At 33.6% G+C, this 24,110-nt stretch overlaps 5 protein-coding genes across 7 annotated transcripts in view; 2 read left to right on the top strand and 3 right to left on the bottom strand.

The window, feature by feature from the left end:
• Positions 1-1,829: 1,829 nt before the first annotated feature.
• Positions 1,830-4,647, top strand: LOC135076095 (protein DPCD). Of its 3 annotated transcripts, none has more exons than XM_063970554.1 (4): positions 1,830-2,048; positions 2,699-3,080; positions 3,254-3,490; positions 4,506-4,647. In XM_063970554.1, exons 1-4 carry the CDS (start codon positions 2,044-2,046, stop codon positions 4,608-4,610), a joined length of 729 nt encoding a protein of 242 aa, XP_063826624.1. In that variant the 5' UTR covers positions 1,830-2,043; the 3' UTR covers positions 4,611-4,647. The 3 variants fall into 3 exon arrangements, with proteins under 3 accessions (XP_063826624.1, XP_063826625.1, XP_063826623.1); XM_063970555.1 differs by having other exon boundaries at positions 1,831-2,048; positions 2,637-3,080; XM_063970553.1 differs by lacking the exon at positions 1,830-2,048 and adding an exon at positions 2,418-2,577.
• Positions 4,648-4,800: 153 nt separating this feature from the next.
• On the bottom strand, positions 4,801-6,007 carry LOC135076096 (nucleolar protein 16). The gene is made up of 4 exons (XM_063970556.1): positions 5,927-6,007; positions 5,642-5,796; positions 5,255-5,509; positions 4,801-5,125 (listed from the first exon to the last, which is right to left on the bottom strand). The coding sequence occupies exons 2-4, from the start codon at positions 5,737-5,739 to the stop codon at positions 4,870-4,872; spliced, it is 609 nt and encodes a 202-aa protein (XP_063826626.1). The 5' UTR covers positions 5,740-5,796; positions 5,927-6,007; the 3' UTR covers positions 4,801-4,869.
• A 654-nt stretch (positions 6,008-6,661) lies between these two features.
• Positions 6,662-8,135, bottom strand: LOC135075848 (testis-expressed protein 10-like). Its single transcript, XM_063970311.1, has 2 exons — positions 7,678-8,135; positions 6,662-7,583 (listed from the first exon to the last, which is right to left on the bottom strand). The coding sequence occupies exons 1-2, from the start codon at positions 8,035-8,037 to the stop codon at positions 6,864-6,866; spliced, it is 1,080 nt and encodes a 359-aa protein (XP_063826381.1). The 5' UTR covers positions 8,038-8,135; the 3' UTR covers positions 6,662-6,863.
• A 6,632-nt stretch (positions 8,136-14,767) lies between these two features.
• LOC135076111 (testis-expressed protein 10 homolog) lies at positions 14,768-16,968 on the top strand. Its single transcript, XM_063970572.1, has 2 exons — positions 14,768-15,227; positions 15,322-16,968. Exons 1-2 carry the CDS (start codon positions 14,868-14,870, stop codon positions 16,894-16,896), a joined length of 1,935 nt encoding a protein of 644 aa, XP_063826642.1. The 5' UTR covers positions 14,768-14,867; the 3' UTR covers positions 16,897-16,968.
• LOC135076110 (uncharacterized) overlaps positions 16,964-24,110 on the bottom strand; it is a 39,584-nt gene continuing 32,437 nt past the window's right edge. Inside the window, exons 7-9 of the mRNA XM_063970571.1 lie at positions 23,338-23,491; positions 20,014-21,380; positions 16,964-18,781 (exon numbers count right to left, since the gene is read on the bottom strand). Of these exons, the coding sequence (XP_063826641.1) occupies positions 20,073-21,380; positions 23,338-23,491 (1,462 nt within the window). The 3' untranslated portion in view covers positions 16,964-18,781; positions 20,014-20,072. The remainder of the gene's footprint in view (positions 18,782-20,013; positions 21,381-23,337; positions 23,492-24,110) is intronic.

Raw genomic sequence — 24,110 nt, 5'->3', positions numbered from 1 at the left:
AACGCTCTTGGACACCCTGGTATTACTCGTATGACTCATTGGATCAGAACTAAAAATTTGCCATACTCTGTCACTGATATAAAAGCGATTACTTCTGCTTGCAGAATTTGTGCTGAAATCAAACCACAATTTCACAAAACTCAAGGAAAGCTTATTAAGGCGATAGCTCCTTTTGAACGACTAAGCATTGATTTCAAAGGCCCATTACCTTCAAAGAGCAAGAATAAATACATCCTCACTATTATCGATGAATTCTCTAGATTTCCATTCGCATATCCTTGTCAAGATTTATCTGCAGACACTGTAATCAGATGCCTTAAAGATATTTTTTTTATGTTCGGCACTCCTCTCTTGTCCATTCTGATAGAGGCTCTGCTTTTGTGTCAGAACGAGTGCAGCAGTTCTTGCTTTCTTCAAACGTGGCAAGTAGCCGGACTACTCCATATAATCCACAAGGTAATGGACAAGTTGAACGTTTAAACGGGACATTGTGGAGGACAGTACAGCTTTTCCTAAAATCTAAGGGCCTAGAAGTGACGGATTGGGAACAAGTGCTATCCGAATCTTTACATTCTATACGTTCTTTACTTTGAACGGCCACAAATGGCACTCCTCACGAACGTTTGTTTTGCCACCCTCGACGAACAATGAATGGGCAGTCGATACCATCATGGTTATCGTCTTCTGGGACCGCTCTCATGAAAAGGAATGTTCGTGCTTCAAAGTACGACCCCTTAGTGGAAGAGGTCGAACTTTTACAAACAAATCCATCATATTCGTATATAAGATTACAAGATGGTAGAGAGACCACCGTTTCAAACAGACATTTGGCTCCTTTACCGGATGGAGAGGATGATTCCTGTCAAGAAGAGCCATCAGACTTAGATGAATTAGTTCAGGAATCTGAATCTGTTCAGCAGCCTGAACTTGGTCAAGAAACTGGTGTTGCTGAAGAGCCAGAGGCAAACCTAAGCCGGCGTTCCCACAGGGCTCGCAGAAGACCAGGCTATCTAGAAGATTTCGTTTGTATTGTGATAATGACTAAAGTGTACCTGGACATTGAAATATAGCGAGGGAGAATGATATGAACCTCCTCTGTTGCAAATTGTCTATGGTACTTTAAGAATGATACAAGTGACATCTTTGTGGAAAATATCTTGATCTTAATTATCAGAAATGTAGCTCATTTATTAAGTTGAATAAAGCCTAGTTTCTGAAGGCCGTATCTTTTCATTTGTAACACCACGTACTACCGCAACCACGCACTACAAAATTTTGCACCATTTCTTGTGATAAAACAATGATTTTGTCTTGTAAAAAATCTCAAACGAAATCAACTGCCTAATAAACAAAATAGTAAACAACCGCCATGATGGGCCGGATTGGGCCGATGTTGCCACATGGTACAGATTTTCCAGGAATAGGGATTGTAATTCCCTGATTCGCCAACACGTTAAGCCTAAACGGCCGACAATTTTGTGATTTTTAATTTAATTAGGTAATCGTAGTTCAAATATTTAATTATTTATTTGTTTAACTTCTGATTTGGTTAGTGAATTGGCTATTTCGAAGAATTTACTAGGAGATTTCAATAAGGAGATAGCAATACTACAGTCCACATAAAAAGAGAGATCGGCCCACAGAGAGCGAGATAGAGATAAGTAGGCATTTGACTCAAGTTGTTGTTCCAAGTTTGGCCTCCATTTTTATCTTTAGCTTCATGGTTGTGTCGTGTCTGTCTATCGTAAAATTTGACGTTATTGACGTTTGTGAAATGAAACAACTTTGAAAGCACTCATCTGTGTTTGAAAGTGTGCATGTGTGCATTGTGCATCTTTAGACCTTTAGACATACTCTCTAATCTGTGCTTTAGACATACTCTCTAATCTGTGTTGTGCATGTACTGCAAACAAAACTGCATTTTATTTACATTTTTGCTCTGTATTTTTAACATCAGGTTAAAAAAGCCTCAGTTAAAATTAACTAATTTTAATAGTGCCTTAATTATTCATAACTAGACATTTATCAAATTATTCATTTTGTATGCGGTAAGTACAATGATTTGGAAAATTTAGTGTAAATATCTTACTAATATCAGGCCTGTTCATCTCCGCGAGTTTACATCGAAAACAAAACACGCACGATGGCCCACCTACAGGATACTATTCGACAAGTCCTCACATACGAGCGAACATTGACTCACGCACGCGTATTCTTGTGTATGATGGAAGAAAAGAAAGAAAATGGTGTACTAAATACTGTGCAGTATTTAACTGCCTAAATAATAATAAAAACACAGAATGTACTTTTTTAAGTTGCCTCAAGACACTGAGAGGTAAATAAGTTTAATTCATGATAATTCATGCTAAATTATGTATTTCCTCCGCCATTTTCCGCAGTTTGGCACCTCACGTCACATCATTTTACCGAAGTCAGCCCTATAGTTTCGGCGCAGTGCCGATCACTGACGTTTGTCAACAAAATGGTGCTTGACTCTTGAGACAAGCTAAATTACACCATAATGTTAATGACATTGAGCATACATTTTTTTAAATACCTTCGCGAAGTAAAACTTCTGTACGTAGTACTTATTATTATTCTGTGCTAATATCAATAAATTAACTTTATTATTACAGAGAATTTCAGAACAAATGGCAAACTACTAACCCTTCGTTAAATTACAATCTTGTTTCCATAGAAACGAAATGAAAAGAAGATCAAGTTGGATCGAAACTGACGCCAACAATCAAGAGAGCTTTGAGCAGAAACTAAAGGCTAATTTATCAAAACTTTATAAAAAGAGTGAAATGTACAAAAACACAGTATGGTACAGGTCCTTGTTAGACGCAGAGAAGTCCTGCTTGAAGGAGGATAAGATAAAAAAGATACATTACAAGTTTGATGATGACAAGGAAATGGTTGAAGAGTACAATGTAGATACTCAGGTTTTACTGCGCAGAGCTTGGAAACTGAAGGGGAAATTAGGGGGGGATGGCAAGTGGGTGGTTGAGATTGGGGACCCCATTCCTGAACCTACTCAAAGCATAGAAATGGTAGATATAGTTGAAAGCAAAGATCAGGTAAGTAGTAAAATGTAAAATAGTGTAAGTTTTTTGTTGTGATGTTATAATCTTCCCTTACACCCCCCCCTCTCATACACCCCCTAGGCATTAAAATCTGTTATGTTGCCCAAGGAATATTTTCGTTTCATTATTAGGCTCCAGTTATTCTTACAATTTAATTTATTCAACAGCCAATCGTCTCAAGAAGAAACACAAGGGTGAATTTGGAATGGAGAATAAGAAACTTGCCATACCCTATTGAAACTTATTCTATAAGCGCTAATAATGATGAAAGATGCATAGTAGTACGCACAACTAACAAGAAGTACTTCAAAAAACTACAGGTTCCAGAACTCGATAGACTTGGCTTGAAATTGGAACAAGCTAATATCCAATCCAGCCACCAGTTTCATACTCTGATCATAATGGTAAGTAAATTTTGTAAAATAGAGGCTGCCTAACTGCCCAAACCACGTAGTCGCGTTGGATCTTATTAGACTGGCCTTGCGAATATAGATATACTAGCTGACCCGGCGAACTTTGTTCCGCCTTAATGGCAATAAATAAGCAACTGTTTTTTTAATTTCGAACGGGATAAAAAGTATCCTATGTCCTTCTCCTGGCTCTAAACTACCTCCCTGACAATTTTCAGCTAAATCGGTTCAGCCGTTCTTGAGTTATAAGTGGAGTAACTAACACGACTTTCTTTTATAATATGACGGAGTTCACAATTTCGCGTTGACATATATTATATGTCAGTTTATAATATAACCAGGGTTCGAGGATATATATCAAGGGATATATATCTTGATATATATCGGATATATATCCGATATATATCCAGCCGGTTTTGATGATATAAAATATATCAATTTTTAAAATTTGTAACTGTATTTGTACTTTTTGACATAAGATTTTTGTTTTTTTGTTGATTTTGCCGTATTTACAAGAAGATTTTATGTTTTTGCCATATTTGTCTGATTTTAAGTTTTAAAAACATTAAAAACATGTTTATGTAACACATATGCAATGGTATTCATAAATAATACAATAAAATAATAGTATAGCTTTCATACAAATTTGATATATATCAAAGTTGATATATATCGGATATATATCATAAATATCCGATATTTTGATATTTATAATAAATATCGGATATTTTCGAACCCTGAATATAACGCGTGAGATTGTAAACTAACAGTGGGTTAGGTTAGGTTAGATTGTAATTTAACTACGTCAGATTATAATCTGACGGAATTCACAATATTACGGTGACATATATATAGATTGGCATCCGAAGTACATACCTAGTTACCTACTTTGTGTATGTAAAAAATAATTATGAACTAAACCTGCCGCCCCTTAAAATTTGCCACCCTAGGCTTCAGCCTATTCTGCCTGCTGGTAAATCCGCCACTGATTATACCTTTTATTTTTCAGTACAAGAAGCCACAACCATTGCTTGAAATGGAGAAGGAATGGTATGAAGAATTGAAGAAAGTGAAACCTATCAAAGATGTTCCTAGTGATTGTAAAACACAGTGAATATAAAATTGAATAAAGTATAAACTTGTTTTATAAAGTTTTGGTTTTAATTTTTAAAGTAGTTTTCCAACCAACACAGCTTTCTTATGAATTCTGCAATATGGATTGTAGTTAATTGCTTTCAAGTGTTCTATGACATGCCGACACTCAATAGCAAAGTTGAACATTTGTCTTAAGCAAAAGTACTAAATGTTTATGTATAATTTATTTATTCACATCTGAATAACTTCATATTCACAAATTCAATAATAAAACGATCTTAATCACTATCATCCATAACTAATGCTTGGGCTTGTTTTTTAATTTCTTCCTCATCTTCTTCTTTTTCCAGCAATCCTCTGGTCTTCAAGTATTCTCCGTACTGCTTTGGAATCCCCATGAAGGTTTTCACTTTGGCCCTTAATTGTTTCCATGTTTCCTGATAGTAATTTTTCTTATCTCTGGCCATAGCTTTATAATCATGCCCATATTTGTCTAGAAGATATGTTATAAATTCAACTTGTCCTTTTGGTAACCTGTAAAATAAAAATGTTATATGTTAATAATTTTATACTAAAGATCTCAGCACAAAAGACTACCACTAGAATCTCTTTTAACTCACAGATTTATTTGTAAAAAACAGTTTTTGGTAACATCAGACTTACTTAAACTTTCTTTCACGGGGCGCTTTTGCTTCTAGTTCCAGTTTATTTACAACTTCAATCTTAGGAACTACTTCTATTGTCTCCTCTTCACTTTCAGCAGACTCATCGTCATTTACCATTTTCTTTGCCCTTTTCAACTGTTCCTTTTTAAAACTAGGAATTTTTATAACCTGGTTTGGATCATTTGCTAAGCCCATTTCTGTGAGATTTCGGAGAGTCGACTTTTTGTGGTCCCATTCATCTTTCATTACTTTGCTGAAAAGTTGAAATCAACATTACTATAAAATTATTTTCAATTGATTACAAACCTTAGAATATAGAACAGAATTGTTCTGTATTCTGAGTTACAAACATAGATGGTACCAATGAAAATTCAATACTATTTACCATAGAACTGTGCCAGTACTACTTTGATTTTTACTCATTCGCTTACGGTTAAGATGATGTAGGTATTTTTTCCTGCGGTGTTGTTTCTTTATTTTCATTTTGTATTGCTATTGTACCACCAGTTATCAAACAAAAATCACTAATTTCACTATCAGTGGGTCTAGACAAAGTGCAATTATAATCGCAAACCAGTCGAAAAGTGGTCGAAAAGCCCCTTTTTTGTATGGAATTTGACGGATTCGATTTTCGATTCGATCAAAAAGTGCGTTTTGTCTAGGGGGGCAGAAACAAGTAAACACGTGCGCAACTTGGGTAATTTTTTAAAGTGTCAAAAAATTATGACATGACTGACAGTGACATTACAAGTGAGTTCCAGTTTCCCGTCCTAGAACATAATCGAATAATTAATCCGACTACGATGTTGTTTACAAGTTTTAAGGGTAAGGGTGTCAAAAGCCCACAAAAATAGTCCATTAAAAAATTCAAAATTATAACTGGCCAGGGTAGCAGATTACTAAGACTGGTTTCCTATATTCAATTCTAATCCAAATCCAAATAAAGCTTTTCAAAAAGAAAGTTTTTGATTTGATAACTTTTTTATTTATGTTTTTGTTCAAAAATATCTGCGGTTTTCGATATTTTTACATTAATTTTCATATTGTTTATAAGACATTTAAATAATATTAAAGTGTAAACGCACCTAAAATTGTGGATATTTAATCTAAAACTAAATTAAATTGAAATCGGGATTTGGACAAGAATTGAATATAAAAAATGGGCATTAGTCTAGCGCGTAAACTAAATCAGTGCCTGATGTATGGGAGCGGCAAGGGAATTGAAGGGTAGTCTTAAACTTAATGATCCATCTATTTACTTTAAATTATTTTCATTGTTATATGGGATGGAAAATCTTTAAATTTATTAGAACCAAAACTATTGGATAATGAGTATAAAAGTGATCATGGCAAATACATACATCTTTGATACTCTGCGGTTGAGAGCAGGTGGAATAATGTAATATTATTATGTTCTAATTATTTATTTTGTAACATTTTATAAACTGCATTACAGTTAGCTAGAGATTTATTTATAAAATTATTGGTAATTATGATAACATTCCGGTGGGGGCGGTCTGCCCCGGGTGCCAAGCATGGTGATCGTTCCGGGTGCCAACCCATGCTACGCCACCACTGCCCCCGTCTGCTCTCAAAGAAAACCTTTTTCAAGATGAAAAGGGCCCCATTGATCCTGAAGTGCCCAGGGCCCCTAGTAGGTTAAAGACGGCCCTGAGTGTAGCTGCATCCTCGTTGATGACAGTTTCAATATTCATTCCTGATGAAGTCTTTGGGCACACTTCCAGCCAAGTTTCATAAAGCAGAGGCATCAAAGTATTAACATAATGTTTAAACTTTTCCACTTCATCCAAGGGTGCCACATCTTGCGAGTTTTTAGAAGAAAAGCATGATACACTACAAACAGATGTGTATACCGGGTTGAATAAAGAGTAGATGTTCATCTTTGACTCATCAAATTTTTGAGCAGGTTTTGAACTAGGTTTCTCCTTAGTTTGCACTTGGTTCAGATTGATATATTTAGAAAGATAATCCTTCAATCTATGTAAGACTTTGACCCTCCATTTCACACTTGTTATTTGACTGCCCAAGTTTACAGTTAATGTTCGACCTGGTTTGGAATCTATTCTTAACTTGGATATCATATCCAAAAAGTTTGGTAATATTTTGTGAAAGTATTGGACAACTTTTTCAGGTGTACAAACAAGCAGAAGGTCTAAAAATAGCAAAGAGTCTTCTTGGATTCTAGTGTCGATGTGAGTCATAGCACTCCTTAAATAGGTGGCCATTATGTCAAAGAAGGGGTCCAACTTCTGGATTTCGACATTTGATAAAACTAATTGAAGGACTTTGAGAGTCTCGTGTCTAACCTGAAAATTTTAATAACATTAGAATTTCATGATTAAAGAAAAAAACAGTTACACGACATTTATGTAGATCTAATGATCCGTTTTAATTACATACCACTTTTTCGACGTTTAACACCAAGGGAGTTACAGCCAAAATTATTTGTCCAAGATTTTGATCTAATATATCAGCATGTGTTATTATATCTTTGATACCATCCAGGGCTTCAGTGCGAGACTTAGTATTGAAATGGTTAAGCCGAGACAAGAGATCCTTTAAATTAAGCTTTTTAGACGATAATACCTCATTAGTTCCCCGTTTCTTCAACTGTTCTTTGATAACAATTTTTTTAACTTTGAAATTCGTTTTGGTTACATTTGTACCTTTGGGTAAATCTTTCTTCTTGGATTTTAATTTAGTTTTCGACTTCTCAGATTTAAGGAACTTTTGGTGGCGCGTGGCACCAGTTTGGGGCATTTTGGGAAGCTTTTCAATACATTTATGTTTATAAAAATCACTTCATAACCTCTCTCTTTGCAGTGCTTTGCAGTTGCTGCCTGTGCCTGCACGTCAACAACGTCAAAGAGAATACAAATGTCAAAGAATTTTCCGTTATACGCATTTATCTGTCAATCGAAAATAAACTAAAAATAATATTTTTATTTAAATTTTGTAATTTAATCATGTATTGAAAAAATGTATGTAATAATTTATTGATTATTATAGGGCCAAATTTAAGATAATTCAGTGTGTTTAATTGTTTGTTATAACACAATTAAAAATAATGATAACTCACATAGACGATGCGTGAAACGAAATCTCTTTTTTAGTGCTTGCTTGAAGCAAGTTTAGGGATTAAGTTCTGTGGGTCTAGCAGTGTTGCCAGAAGGTTACTTTTGTAACCTTTTTGGTTACTTTTGAACTGCTGTGGTTACTTTTAGGTAACACTAATGAAAAGGTTACTTTTAGGTGATTTTTCAGAAATTGTAGAATTAACTTTACAGGTTATTCAGTAAAAAATATTAAAAGTGACAATTTAAAAATTATGTCATAAAGTGCATTTAAACTTGAATTTGATTTATTATTTGTTAAAAAAAATGAGTTTTAGCGAATGTTTTTCGATAATAAAACGCAAATCCATGAAACGTTTTTATACGACTGGTCACTTTTCGAATTTAGATGATGATGATAATTGTATTCATTTTCCATCCATGAACAACCTTACACAATCATCGCTCCGCACCCCCCCCCCCCCCCCCCCGTATGAAGGTTACTTTTTATTCAAAAAGGTTACTTTTTTTTATATTTCTGGTAATTTCTGACTAGACCCGACTGGCAACACTGGGGTCTAGACAAAGTGCAAATTATAATCGCAAACCAGTCGAAAAGTGGTTGAAAAGCCTCTTTTTTGTATGGAGTTTTGACGGATTCTATTTTCGATTCGATCAAAAAGTGCGTTTTGTCTAGGGGGCAGATAATTTCCATCTAATGATAATGGTTCGCGAAATTCATCAATCGATTTACAGATTACGACTTAAGAATATCACTAAAGTAAAGAGGAAAAAGATATTTCATTTTACGCATTGTATAATTGAGTTATCATTATTTATAATTATATTATAACAAACAAACACACTGAATTATCTTTAATTTAAACCCATAATAAAATTATTACATACTTATTTCAATGCATTTTAAGTTATAAAATTTAAATAAAAATATTATTTTTAGTTTATTTTCGATTGACAGATAAATGCGTATAACGGAAAATTCTTTGACATTTGTATTCTCTTTGACGTTGTTGACGTGCAGGCACAGGCAGCAACCAGTGGGTAGACACTTCTCATTCAAAAACTAGTCTCTATATGTAGCAATTGATATACAACCTTATCCCTTAAGCAATAAAGTGCATTTTGGATTGATTTCACTACAGCAGGGGAACCCGCGGATCAATACCACCATACTAAAAATAATTGTTAGTGTCCTTATGTTGGTAGTATTGTTAGTTTGACAAATGAAAAAAAATGTCTGTCAATTGAGTTTGAGTTTTTAATTGATTCGTGTGAAGTTATTTTCTCAGATTTGGTGCAATATTACTGTAAATAAACTTTTCTGTCGTTTACGTTGAGTTGATTAAGTTCCTCCGTATCGGGCGTGATAAAGTTTGCTGTTCAGTGTTATGTTTTTTGTGAGATAGAGACTCTTTTAAATAAGCTGTGTTTCAACTTCTACAGAAGTTTAAACTCTTATTTACTTTTCTGTTTAATGGGTATGTTATCTACTTACTTGAAATATTAGATCTATTACAAATCTATTATTCATTAAAAACAACCCTATGTGATGAAAATGTAAATGTACTTTCAAAACTGGTAAATGCATGAACCAGGGCATTGACACTGGTTGGAGAGAAATTATAGGCTTTGTTTAATTAATACCTATTTCATTTTAGGCTTCTACTGATAATGGAGAGTAGAAACAACAAGAAGTGCGTTATTTGTAATAAGAGGCGAAGTCGTGGTGGATCACCCTTACTTTTGAGTAGGTTTCCTCTGGATTCTGACCGGTAAGTTTCTAATAACACTCATTTATTACAAGATAATTTTACTGATTGTGTAAACTTAAAGGCTGGGATTAATATTTTTAATCATACAGTAAATAACCATAACCAATTTTTAATTTCAGTATTTTGTTTCGTACTCTGTAAATGAATTGCATAACAATACTAAAAGAAATTAGTTGATGAATAAATTTCAGTTTGTTATTCTTTTTCTTTTCTAATAGGTATTTCTTATTTCAGTTGTCGAATGTGGGTTAAAAATGCTGGCATAGAAGACTTAGCATATGTACCTATTGAAAAGTTACACCAACTGAAGTTTGTTTGTGGTGGGCACTTCACTCTTGAATCCTTCAATGCCAAAGGAACTCGGCTGAAGAACTCAGCTATTCCAACACTGGAATTGAGCAATCCCATCTTGCCAGATGAAGTTTTGACAGAGTTTCCTCTTCATGTAAAAGACTCCAATAAAGAAAACCTCAAGACAGGTATGATGATGACTTCAATTATTTTTTTTAAATTTAATTTACTATCAATTTTTCTGAATTATTTAGATGTCTTAATTAATTTTCTTTGGTTTCCAAAACAAACCAACCGAATGCAATTTAACAAGGTTCTTTCTTTGTAACCACAAACATGTGTTGTATGCTTATCAATAAATAATATATAATTTCAATTATTAATTATATCTATACTTTGTTACAGTTCTTTATGATCATTCATATTGCATTCCAAAGAAGTCAAATCCAGTTGAACGAGGTATGTTTATCTTAAATTATACTAATAATATAAAAAGGAAATATTTAATTGTTTGTTTGTATTTGATCGGCTCCGTAACTCGAAGCCAAGATAGCCTAAAGTGCGGGTTAGAACCCCACAGCTTGAATATTGTAGTAAACCCACTCGTAACACAATTTAGCTTAGAATGTGTGTTGAGTTAGAGGGACTTTAGTAATTTGTGTAATACAAATTCTTCAAAAAAAGTACCGGACCAATTTGAAAAATTTTAGGCAATCTACATTAATTAGCCAGGTCAGCTAGTTTAATAATATTTATAAGCTAGTAATTTTTAATGTGAGCAAGACATGTACTAGACTGATTGTACCCTAAAGTTGGGTAAGAACATGACATTTTATTACCCAATTCACATTTCATTATCTGCTTTCAGTTCCCCTTACAACTACAACCAAACAACTAAATTCAACATGTTTGGGAGCTGTGGATATACCAGATTCTGGTATTTCTGCGAAAACAACTTTTGAACCTCTTCCTTCTACTTCCAATGCACCAGAACATATGACCTATAAACCCATTACTCATGGTAAGTGTACAAACTAATTATTTACCTTCTAAAATATGCCTTCCCTCAAACTAAAGAATGCCACCCTGGATGCGTTCTGCAGTCTGCAGTCAGGTCAAAATGAACTTATATGTACAACATTCTAGGTTTCTGTACATTTTATATTAATGCTATTTGACCGTGCGGATACGAACAAAGAACGCAAAGCACACGTGACTGATTGCCTTATCACGACCACTTACAGATTGTCTTGACATACCCGCAGACCGCATCCAGAATGCAGAACATTAAAACCTCTAAATGCCTTTAATTTAATATTATGTCATTGTTATTGAAGGTGGGCCCACGCTTCATATTTTATGAGAAGAGCTATCATTATCCTGTCTTTGCATTTTTTTAAAACTTGATAATGATTGATTGATTTGGAAATAATATGTTTCATAAAACAACAAAATAAATTTTAAACTAATTTGCATATTTATAATATTTCAGATGATAAAAACATTTGCCATCAAGATGCACAGGCAGAAATATTAGTCCACAGTTATAAAAGACCTAAGAAAAACATTGAAATGAAAGGTAAGATAAAACATCCTAATTTAAAAAACTAAGTAAAATTGCTGATTAATTAACCAATATTCAATTCAATTTGCTTTAATGTTGTTTTTTTTACTAATGGAAATGTTTTTATTACAGACACTTCATCAACATTTACAATTAAAGAGAAGAGGCTTTGGCGACAGTTACAAAATGCAAAAAAAACAATAAGGAATATAGCGAAGTCAAGAGTGAATTTAGACAAGTTAGATTCGGAAGTGCTGACATCGTTAGTAAAGGATGTAGTGCAGAATAACAAAAAAAAGTCACAAGGAAAAAGGTGGACTTTAGCCAACAAAATATATGCTTTGGCTATATTTAAACGGTCCCCTAAAGCATACCGCTATATGCAAAAGCTGTTTACGCTACCAAGCACTAAAACGCTCCAAAGGATTTTAAAAAATATACCAATGGAGCCTGGTATAAATAAAAATATAATTGATATGTTAGAGGCAAAAGCATCAAGTATGCCAAAGGAAAATAAATATTGCTCGTTAATATTTGACGAGATGGCGTTAAAGAAACGGATAATTTATAACGAAATTGCTGATAAAGTGGATGGCTACGTGGATTATGGAGAGGGCGAGAACATGGGACGAGAAAAGAAAATTGCAGACCATGCGTTAGTGTTTATGATACAGGGTGCTAAACATAAATACAAACAATATATTGCGCACTATTTTGTGGAAGGCACAATATCAACAGCAAAACTGGCAAAAATTATATCGGACATCATCAAAAAATTAAAAGAAATCGGATTTATGGTTCTAACAACAGTTTGTGATCAGGGATCTACAAATATAGGAGCTCTTAACATGTTAAAAAGAAACTGTGGACAAGGCATAGATAGCAACTTTTTCTCTGTAAATAATGACAAAATTTTTATAATCTATGACATCCCTCACTTGTTCAAATCATTACGAAACAATTTCTTTAAAAGTGGAAATATGTCTTTCGATGGAAAAATTGCACAATGGAGGCATTTGGTAGTTGCAGAAGAACACAACAGAAATTTTTTAAATTTTAAAAAACTGAATAGTACCATTGTAAATCCAACATTCAAAACTAAGATGAGGGTGAAGTATGCTGCGCATGCTCTGAGTAATACCGTGGCAGCTATTTTAAAAATGATGGCATGGAAAGAAGTTTCTGATTGCAATGATACAGCATTTGTGATTGAACAGTTAGATAAACTATTTGATTGTACAAATGGTCCATCATCTTTAAATGACGTAAAGAAAGGGATCCGGGAAAATGTTTCCACATCAAGTAATCACATTGAGTCTTGGACCTTTTATACTGATAAGTTAAAAACCATAAAATTTATAACAGCAGAAAACACGATACTAAAAAATGTTAAATGCGTAAAGGGATATCAAATATCTATCAAATCCTTAAACGATATTTGGGAAAAGTTAAAGAATGAAGGGTTTAAATATATGAACCTTAGACAGTTTAACCAAGACTCTCTGGAAAACTTATTTGGAATCATTAGGCAACACAGTGTAACCAATAGAAATCCCACTATCACGCACTTTACTGCAGCGCTTAAAACAAGCATGGTTACTGGGCTGAAAGTGCCTCATAGCAGAAGTGCTAATTGTGAAGCAGACAACAATAAACATATATATCAGCTGGAATATAAAGACATTTTAAAAACTAATTTAAAAACAACAGAAATAAAAATTAATGTTCAAGATTCCACAGACACTGAATTTTATCCTGTGTTGTCTATCCCGGACCCTGAAAACTTAGAACAGCCCATTGAAAATTTGTGTAGCCTTGAAAACCAACCAGTAGTATATGTAAGCGGGTATTTAGCTGCCAAACTATTACAGAACAGTTCTTGTTTAATTTGTGAAGAGTGTTTGAGCGTGAAAACTCCTGTTGACAATGATTTGTATGCATATATATCTCTTCGCGAATGGTGGCATGATAAAATAAGTCTCGTTTATCCAACAATTCAATTATGTACCACCGTAAATGAAGCTAAACAATTTTATCATGACCATATTGCCGACCAGATATATATGGAAAATGTTGGAAAATTCATTTTCTTAATGTTGAGTACAAATTGTAATTTTAGTTGGTTTAAATGTCAACAACATAATAAAGAAATTTATGATAAGATGTTTAAAATATTAAGTTACCTTTTTCTAAGAAAAAGTTGTAAAATCATTAATGACAGCTTCATAAAAAGTGAAAACAATTTTGCTGACAAAAGTAAAAAAGCACAGCAACAAAGCATTGAAAAGTAATCTTGAGGCTGAGGTTCGATCAGCTGATAAGAAAATTAAAGATGTTTATAAATAAAAATCCTATTTTTTCTTAGAAAAAGTTGTGAAAATAAAAGTTTACAAAATTATCATTTCTGTACTTTGTTATAATTTTCAATAATAATTCCTCATGCCTACAACTGCTATGTCATGTTCAATACTTATTGTAATATACCTATTTTATTTCGAAATAAATAATTTACGTTACAAAACTTCGTTTTACTTACACATAGTATAAAATAAAAATAGTAATCATTAAAATATTGAAGGTTCCTATACTAGATATCGATATGCAATTACAACCCTAGCAAAGTATCGATAATCGATAAGTTATTACGAACGTCACTAATACTGTCAGAAAATAAGGCATTATGTTGGTAGCTCCGCCTGTAGTTTGTGCGGTTGGTAAAGATTTGCGGGTCGTTCTCTAAAATGCATATGTGTGCGTGAGCTCAAAAAATATCTATGGAGTGCCGTCTCTTACTCTTTTATGCTCTTTGGCAGCAACTGCAAAGCACTGCAAAGAGAGAGGTTATGAAGTGATTTTTATAAACATAAATGTATTGAAAAGCTTCCCAAAATGCCCCAAACTGGTGCCACGCGCCACCAAAAGTTCCTTAAATCTGAGAAGTCGAAAACTAAATTAAAATCCAAGAAGAAAGATTTACCCAAAGGTACAAATGTAACCAAAACGAATTTCAAAGTTAAAAAAATTGTTATCAAAGAACAGTTGAAGAAACGGGGAACTAATGAGGTATTATCGTCTAAAAAGCTTAATTTAAAGGATCTCTTGTCTCGGCTTAACCATTTCAATACTAAGTCTCGCACTGAAGCCCTGGATGGTATCAAAGATATAATAACACATGCTGATATATTAGATCAAAATCTTGGACAAATAATTTTGGCTGTAACTCCCTTGGTGTTAAACGTCGAAAAAGTGGTATGTAATTAAAACGGATCATTAGATCTACATAAATGTCGTGTAACTGTTTTTTTCTTTAATCATGAAATTCTAATGTTATTAAAATTTTCAGGTTAGACACGAGACTCTCAAAGTCCTTCAATTAGTTTTATCAAATGTCGAAATCCAGAAGTTGGACCCCTTCTTTGACATAATGGCCACCTATTTAAGGAGTGCTATGACTCACATCGACACTAGAATCCAAGAAGACTCTTTGCTATTTTTAGACCTTCTGCTTGTTTGTACACCTGAAAAAGTTGTCCAATACTTTCACAAAATATTACCAAACTTTTTGGATATGATATCCAAGTTAAGAATAGATTCCAAACCAGGTCGAACATTAACTGTAAACTTGGGCAGTCAAATAACAAGTGTGAAATGGAGGGTCAAAGTCTTACATAGATTGAAGGATTATCTTTCTAAATATATCAATCTGAACCAAGTGCAAACTAAGGAGAAACCTAGTTCAAAACCTGCTCAAAAATTTGATGAGTCAAAGATGAACATCTACTCTTTATTCAACCCGGTATACACATCTGTTTGTAGTGTATCATGCTTTTCTTCTAAAAACTCGCAAGATGTGGCACCCTTGGATGAAGTTGAAAAGTTTAAACATTATGTTAATACTTTGATGCCTCTGCTTTATGAAACTTGGCTGGAAGTGTGCCCAAAGACTTCATCAGGAATGAATATTGAAACTGTCATCAATGAGGATGCAGCTGCACTACTAAAACATTCACTGGATGTAATTTCTCTCCTATTTGATTTAGTTCAATATCAAGCTATCAAGAATCCAAGTTCAGACATTGGGAGTATATTTAACCAAAAATACAAGCAATCATTCAGTCAACATTTTGTAACATCATTCCCTTATGTGACCAATATGAGGATGAAACATAAAAAATCTGATGACTCTGTTTTTGAAGATCTGATAACAGATCCAAAATTAGTTCAGGAAAATCTAAAAATTTGTCACTTATACATTAAACTCAATTCAAATGTTAATGTTAAGAATCAGGCAAAAGAAATCAATTCAGTTCTAAACTATCTTGAGAAAGCATTCAGTCATACTGCCCAAGATGATACTATTAGCACAATCATAAATGTACTGGATACCATATTCTCAAAGCAAAACAATTGGACTAAAGGATCAACTGTCATGATTCCAATATTCCAAAAAATAATCAGGGAATATTTTAATGAAAATATTGATAATTCATTCAAACAAAAGATTTTCTCATTATTATGCAAAATTGCTTTGAATGATTGGCTAAAAGATTTTCACACAAGTGAATCTTTTGAAACATGGTTGAAGAATTTACCGAACATTTTATTGGAAAAATCCGTAACTACACAAACAGTCAATATTCTGCAAATATTTGCAGTTAGAAATAATGACATATTTTGTAAAGTGACAAAACCTAATTTGACTAAAATTATTCAAAATCTACCTAAAATTGTTATATCTGATGCAGATAATGATACATCTATTTACTTTAAATTATTTTCATTGTTATATTGGATTAAATCATGGGATGGAAAATCTTTAAATTTATTAGAACAGCAACTATTGGATAATGAGTATAAAAGTGATCATGGCAAATACATCTTTGATACTCTGCGGTTGAGAGCAGGTGGAATAATGTAATATTATTATGTTCTGTGTATGTACGTATGTATGTATGTATGTTAAATTGAAGAAATAAAAATTAAAGTACCATTCAATTGTAATTTATTTCAAACTTAAATTCCATAAAATAGTCACACAATTTTGCATAGGTAAGATACATAAAAATATTCATGCTCAATTCTGGTATCATCCACTAAACCAATTTTGTATTACTTTTGCAGTCTTTGTTTCCTTTTAGCTCTCATAGCTTATGAAATATAAAATACGGTGGCTTTGTGAAGTATACCACAGAATCGAGCCCAAAAAGTGGGTAACAAAATTAGAAAACAGGCGAACTTCGAAAACCTGGAGATGGTACACTGATTTTCTCATGTAGGTAACTTGTCAGAATAAGCACACTAACACAAAATTTAAAAATAAATAATACATAAAATAACATTTAACAGGAGGAACCATTAACATGTCATGATGAAATTCTATCTATACAATTAATTACAAATTACATACATAATATTATTAATTATTTATTTTGTAACATTTTATAAACTGCATTACAGTTAGCTAGAGATTTATTTATAAAATTATTGGTAATGATGATAACATTCCATGCAAGTCAGTGTTTGGTAACTCTATCACAAATACTGGGCAATATCACAATATTAAAAAACAAGAAACAACTTCATTTAATAATGAGATATTTAATCGTGATAGTTAGCATAAATAAATAAATATAAACATTACATCAGCTTTTCTTGTGAAAAGATACCTAATAACTTTGAAATTTATATTGTTATGCCCCCGGTATAGTAATTCCTTCAAAAAGATCCTATTAATTAACTAACCGACATCGATATGAAAAGCCTCATTGAAGCTATTAAATTATTATGGACTAGTTTACCTAACGCTAATAATTAGAAAATAATTTCACTACATAGATAGTTTGAGTCGTTTTTAAGTTTATTTGGCAAATTTTGGCTAAAATTATAGGCCACCAATTTGAAGTAAATTATAATTAATTTTGTTTAAAACAAAATGTTCTCATAATGTGATATCCACGTTAATCAAAATCCTTTGTGCATTTTATGCTTAATAATTATTATTTTCAAATTTGGGATAAATCAACAAATAAAGGTATTATTGGACACTAACGCCAATATAAAATCTTGCTGTCGCCTAACATAATAAAATGTCATACACAACTAAGTTTTTTGTTTCATAGCTACCCCTAAAATATTGCACTAATAATATACACCAGTTTACAAAGTGCGACAATATAGCTACAGGCTATTTGCATGCGCGTGGCTCGCATAAAAATAACCGATTATATTATACCAATAAATGAGCGTTACACTATTAAATAGTTTTAAAAAACGTGTCCCATAAGTCTTTTCGAAAATACTTCGCATTAACAGCTAGACTAAAAAGCTTGGAAGAACTAATTACGTAGGTAATTGCATAGTGTTTTTGATAAGGTTGCGCTAGTTTACGACTTGACTACTGTTGGCGTGGAAAAGTACTATTGTGGAAGATAGAGCGATCAAAACATCAACCAAAATTCCTGTAATAAGCCTGAAGTAATGAAAAACAAATGAGCCGAACATTGTTTTCTTTCAAAACGACGCTTTACATTACATGACTAGCGCTCCCTAAACACTCCCATAGTAAAATCATTTAAGAGTAATAAAAAGCTGACAAAATATTTGCTAGAGTTAGATGCTGCATGTAATACCAACAAAATGATTACATAACATCCCATAGTCAGCCATATAAATTTATTAAAAATAGGGAATTATCAGCCCTATTATTTTCATAGATTGAAATGTTTCCAGTCAAACAATTATTGTGTTTTCCTTTTATTCGTTTTTTTTGTGCGGGGTATTGTAGCAGAGGCCGACAGCATTGCCTGGAAATAAAAGAAATAAATTGAAAACTAATTATAAAAAGCATAAGCAATTAGGGTATGTATAGTGAGTGACACTTATTGGTATTTATCCAAGATGCATTAATCTGTAGATACAATATGTATAGGACTTTTTACTCTAGTTACATAACTTTAAGTCATAAGAAGTTAATGCATCTTGTAGTGAACCGTTTATATTGAAACGCTGTAGCAGCCAACTAGATAAATACTGTATTTTAACTGTGGTTTTAATATAAGACACAAACTAAATTATGTAACACATTATGTGGCAATTTTAATAGGGTTTTAGTTCAAAATTGCAGGTTAACATTTATTTTTTTGTAAGCTCCAAAATACACACATACATACACAAAAACAAAGTTTTGCTACATGCTAGTCCATTTAGGAACATTTTAGGATAGTCTGGTTACGTCAATAAATACCAAACAATAAACAAATACATATGTATAAAAAAACATAAGTGATAAAACAGAAACAAAAAATACATAGCATGCTAAGTCACTTACAATATTTTAAGTCTTATTACAAAATAATGCTCAAAACTTGATTCAATTGTTTTGTGACTGGTCTCCTAAATACTGAATTTAAATCAATCAAAAGCATCAATCTATGCTAGAAATTGAATGTAGCTTTGAACCTCATTCTATAATTTAAACGCACGTTAGTGTCGATTTTGTTCATAGTCCAAGTCGAGAATAACTCATTCAGGTCAAACCGTAGATGGCACAGCGATACGCCGTGGATGCATAGGTTATCCGGGGAGTCCCATATAGTCAGTCAGTCCCTGGTCTCCCCTTAAAGGTTCGGCCAAACCAACACGATCACACGCGATCAGCCGGCGTGCAGCGATGGCGACCAGACTAAAATGCATTGATTGCCATCGCTGCACGCAGGCTGCTCGCGTGTGATCGCGTTGGTTTGGCCGAACCTTAAGCCAAGGGTATGAGAAAACTGCGAAAAGCATTTCACAACGTCAAAAAACTGCAGGGTGCAGACTGCAGACCTCACAAGAGCCACAATATAATGTCTAAGGCCTAATGATTCACTAGGTTTTGAACATTTCTAGCCATAGATATTTTAACTTATACAAGTAATTGGCTAAAATATTGACGGATTTTATGGTACTTTTAACGAACAGATAGTTGTATAGCTAAATTAGTATTCGACACCATGCCAAAAAATAAAAAAACAACAAAAATAATAGTACTACATACTGGTCTGCTCAACTCCGGTTCCTAATGCTAAATGGACTCGGGGACTAAAGGAAGGCTTCTTATACATCTGTACTTTTAGATGCAGTCGGTATTTCATCATGCAGAGACACAAATTTGTATTCAGGGTGACTTTCTATTTTAGCTTCAATCAGCTTTTGCAAAGCATCACTCTTTTCTATAATATCATTTGATATCACTTCACTATCAATGTCACATGCATCCTTAAAACTCGTTTGATCATCAGATATATCTGCTTGAGGTAGAACATTCTCAATTGCTGTATCATCTACATCAATATTGAGGCAACTTTGATAATCCTCTGCTTGTTTCTCATTAGTTGAAGATCTTCTGCTGTGATTTTCAGATGAGGTAGATACACAATCTGATTTCGGTTTATCTTCAGACTTTTGCCAGAATGCTAGTTTGGTAGGCAATTGCAATAATTTACTTATTCCCGAGCCCTGACTTTTTGGAAGTCTGCCGGGTGACTTCGACTTGTGTCGTCGTTTCTTTTCAGCTATAGGATTTATTACCGTAAGGCCACCTTTAAATGCACTGTTTTCTTTTAAAGTTTCGTTAGGGAGCATCTTAACTATATCATTTAAACTCTCTATGGAAGTTGTACTCAATGCGCTATCCAAATTTGTACTATCATGCTCAGTTCGCATATTAGGCATTTCTAGTTTAGGAGGTGGGGGAGCTTTAGCTTTCCCATATTTTCCTTTAGGGGACTTTCTTTTTGATTTAGGAGAATCTTCCGGGGTACCAAATGAGGCTTCGTCGTCACTCTCGGCGGAGTCGTTTTCGTTAACGGACGTGTCTAGACTGGTCGTGTCAATATGTTCGTCTACTTTATTAACATTATCTTCTGCTTGCACATTATCAACTTTTTCTACGATAATCGCTTGTGAATTATCTACCTTATTGATCTCTTGGGCGTCACTGCTTGATGTTATGTTTATTTTATCGTCATTAGTGTCCTCACTTTTGAATTGAATAGTGCCTTCCGTATGGATTTCTTTTTGAATAATATGTAACTGTTCATTTTCTAAGGTATCCATTTCAGACTCATAAAAAACTTCTTTTGATTGTTCGTCATTATCGGAATTTTTATATGATGCTACTTGAGCTGCTGATTCTTTTTGGTCCCAGTTATCTTTATCACTATTGTCTTTGCTAAAACTTGTATTAAGAGAATCTCTACCTAGAACTTGAATTATTTTGACCTGATCTCCAACATATTGATATATGAAAGGAGGGTCAGTTTGGGATAAGAATATTGGAGAAGGAAGATTTACTAGAGGGGGCATATTCGCAAATTCAAAGCATTCGTCGTCGTACAGCTCCTCGATGATTACTTCGCTTTCCTTTAAATAAAAAGGTCTTAAGTCTATATCAAACGTCGGAAAAAGAGTACATACTAATAAATGCAATAACAGACTTAAAGATATAATAAATATTTTAAACAAAAGACTACATAACTAAAATGTAAGTATTCAAAGCAATACACAAGATGAAAATAATGAAAGATCAGTAGAAAAGATTTAGATTTGTAAAGGAAACATGCAAATGATATTATTTTTATACACATTTTAACCTAATACATATTTTTACTTCTATAGATAGTTTATATAAATTAGAAGCTAAAGCACACTTTCAGGTAAACATTTATTTATGAGCACATCTCGACACACCAGTGATAAATCTTCCTTTAAATATTTAATTAGGTAAGTCCTACTATGTATTCCAAAAGTTTCACATTCAAAATTAGAGCCTTTCGTTAACCGTTCCTAAAACCAAATTCCAGCACCATTCCTACCCTGCTACATCCATCTAACTCCAAACGTTTTCGCCAACGGTTTGCGTTCCATTATATCGTTCTTTGTAACTGAATTTTTAATCATTTATATAACATTAATATTAAAATGCATTATGCCCTAACACATATTTACTATCATTAAGTATTTAGAGAAGTTTGTGACAAAACTGACAAACTATAATTTGATCGATTATTTATTCACACTTATTTTTAAGATCTGACTATTCTATTACACTGATATTTTGTCCTTTCCATCATAGTTAAATCAGATTTAATGGAAAGTGACGGACATTATTTACTTGTTAAAATGGTGTTAATAATACATAATTTTATTACTTTTATTGTAATTATTTTTATGTTGTGCGTTTCAAAACTAATCTCCTGTATGTCCCAACGAATAATATTATGTTATGTTTGCCAATCCTTTAAAATATTTCAAGTTGCTTCGTAAAACTCGGTAATAATTTTAACTTAAAATACGTTACATAGCCTTTAATACAACCTGTCGTATTTTCCGTATAATATCCGTATTTTCAGCCGCAGAAGCAAACCGCAGACCTCATTAGGCTTCGTTTTATAAAGAAGACATCATATTAATATTATTACAAGTAAAGCGCGAGGTCTTCATAGTATCACGATGAATGCAATCAATAACAAGGTTAAATAAGACTCGAATATCGCATATAAATATAGCTACATATTTGTATAGTTTACTCCATAATAGTTTTTGCCAAAATACTTCACTATATTTCTTAATAAAAAAAAGTAGAACAAAAGACAGTATTAGTAATCTAAGAAAGAAACAAATCCCTAAATAGAAAATATATTCAAGGTGCATTAGCCCTTTCTACATTACCAACGATATCAAGGACTTGTTTTGCAGAAGTTTGTTGATACAGTCTTATTTAATATGGATAGATAAAGTTTGTTACAAGACTTCAGGAGCTAGCATGTTAATGTATGATGGTATGAACCGCGTCCGATACAACATTACTTAGTCATTGGGTCATCAGACCTGCAATCAACGTGACTGAAAATAGCTTTTTAATGATAAATAATGTCTAGGGTACACACAATGGTTTGACAAGCGCAGTCAATCATAACTAGGTTTGTTATGTACCGAGTGATAAATGATTTCGAATAAAAAAATCCAAAGTGAAGGAGCATTAATAAAACGACGATGCGAAATGCACCTTAGCTTGTCTTTAATTAAAAACTTGATGACGGAGAAATTTCTTTTTTATGATTATTTCCTCTCCAATAATAAGTCTATCCTGCTAAATAATAATCTTACAAATTCTGGAGAAAAATAAATTTAAAAAAATGCAGGCCTAGGTAGGATGCGCACCGCGATAAGCTTTTATCGATGCGATAAGGCCATACATTTGTCGTCTAAAATAATCGATAAGACTTTATCACGGCGCGCATCCTAGTCCGGCTGGTGAATCACTCGGTACACAACATGATACAGTTTCGTAGAGTATACAAGTATTCAGTTAGCAGACCTCAGCGGCTTGCGGGCGTTTGATGGGCGTGACGGCGGCGCGAGCGGCGCGCGGGCGGCGTGCGCCGGCGCCGAGCGACGCCGTGCGAGAGAGAGAGGCAGAGGTGTCCGCGCTGGAGTAGCCCGAGCTGATGTCCTCGCTCGACTTTATGTGGCTGGAAATAGAGGCGATTTTTGTGTAATACAGTTGGTATTATGAGGCGGTGTGTCTGCGCTGGTGTAAATCGAGGTGATGTCCTTGCTGGACTATATGTGGCTGGAAATAGAGGTGATTTTTGTGAAATACAGTTGGTATTATAAGCGCTCTGGAGTAAACCGAGCTGATGTCCTCGCTCGACTTTATGTGGCTGGAAATAGAGGCGATTGTTGTGTAATACAGTTGGTATTATGAGCGCTCTGGAGTAAACCGAGCTGATGTCCTCGCTCGACTTTATGTGGCTGGAAATAGAGGCGATTGTTGTGAAATACAGTTGGTATTATGAGCGCTCTGGAGTAAACCGAGCTGATGTCCTCGCTCGACTTTATGTGGCTGGAAATAGAGGCGATTGTTATAAAATACAGTTGGTATTATGAGCGCTCTGGAGTAAACCGAGCTGATGTCCTCGCTCGACTTTATGTGGCTGGAAATAGAGGCGATTGTTGTGAATTACAGTAGGTATAATGAGCGCTCTGGAGTAAACCGAGCTGATATCCTCGCTCGACTTTATGTTGCTGGAAATAGAGGCGATTTTTGTGAAATACAGTTGGTATTATGAGGCGGTGTGTCTGCGCTGG

Source organism: Ostrinia nubilalis, chromosome 11 (assembly GCF_963855985.1).
Source record: "Ostrinia nubilalis chromosome 11, ilOstNubi1.1, whole genome shotgun sequence".
In the NCBI taxonomy this organism is placed as follows: Eukaryota; Metazoa; Arthropoda; class Insecta; order Lepidoptera; family Crambidae; genus Ostrinia; species Ostrinia nubilalis.
The sequence above is the reverse complement of the archived record's forward strand: the minus strand, read 5'-3'. Positions and strand labels throughout refer to the sequence as shown.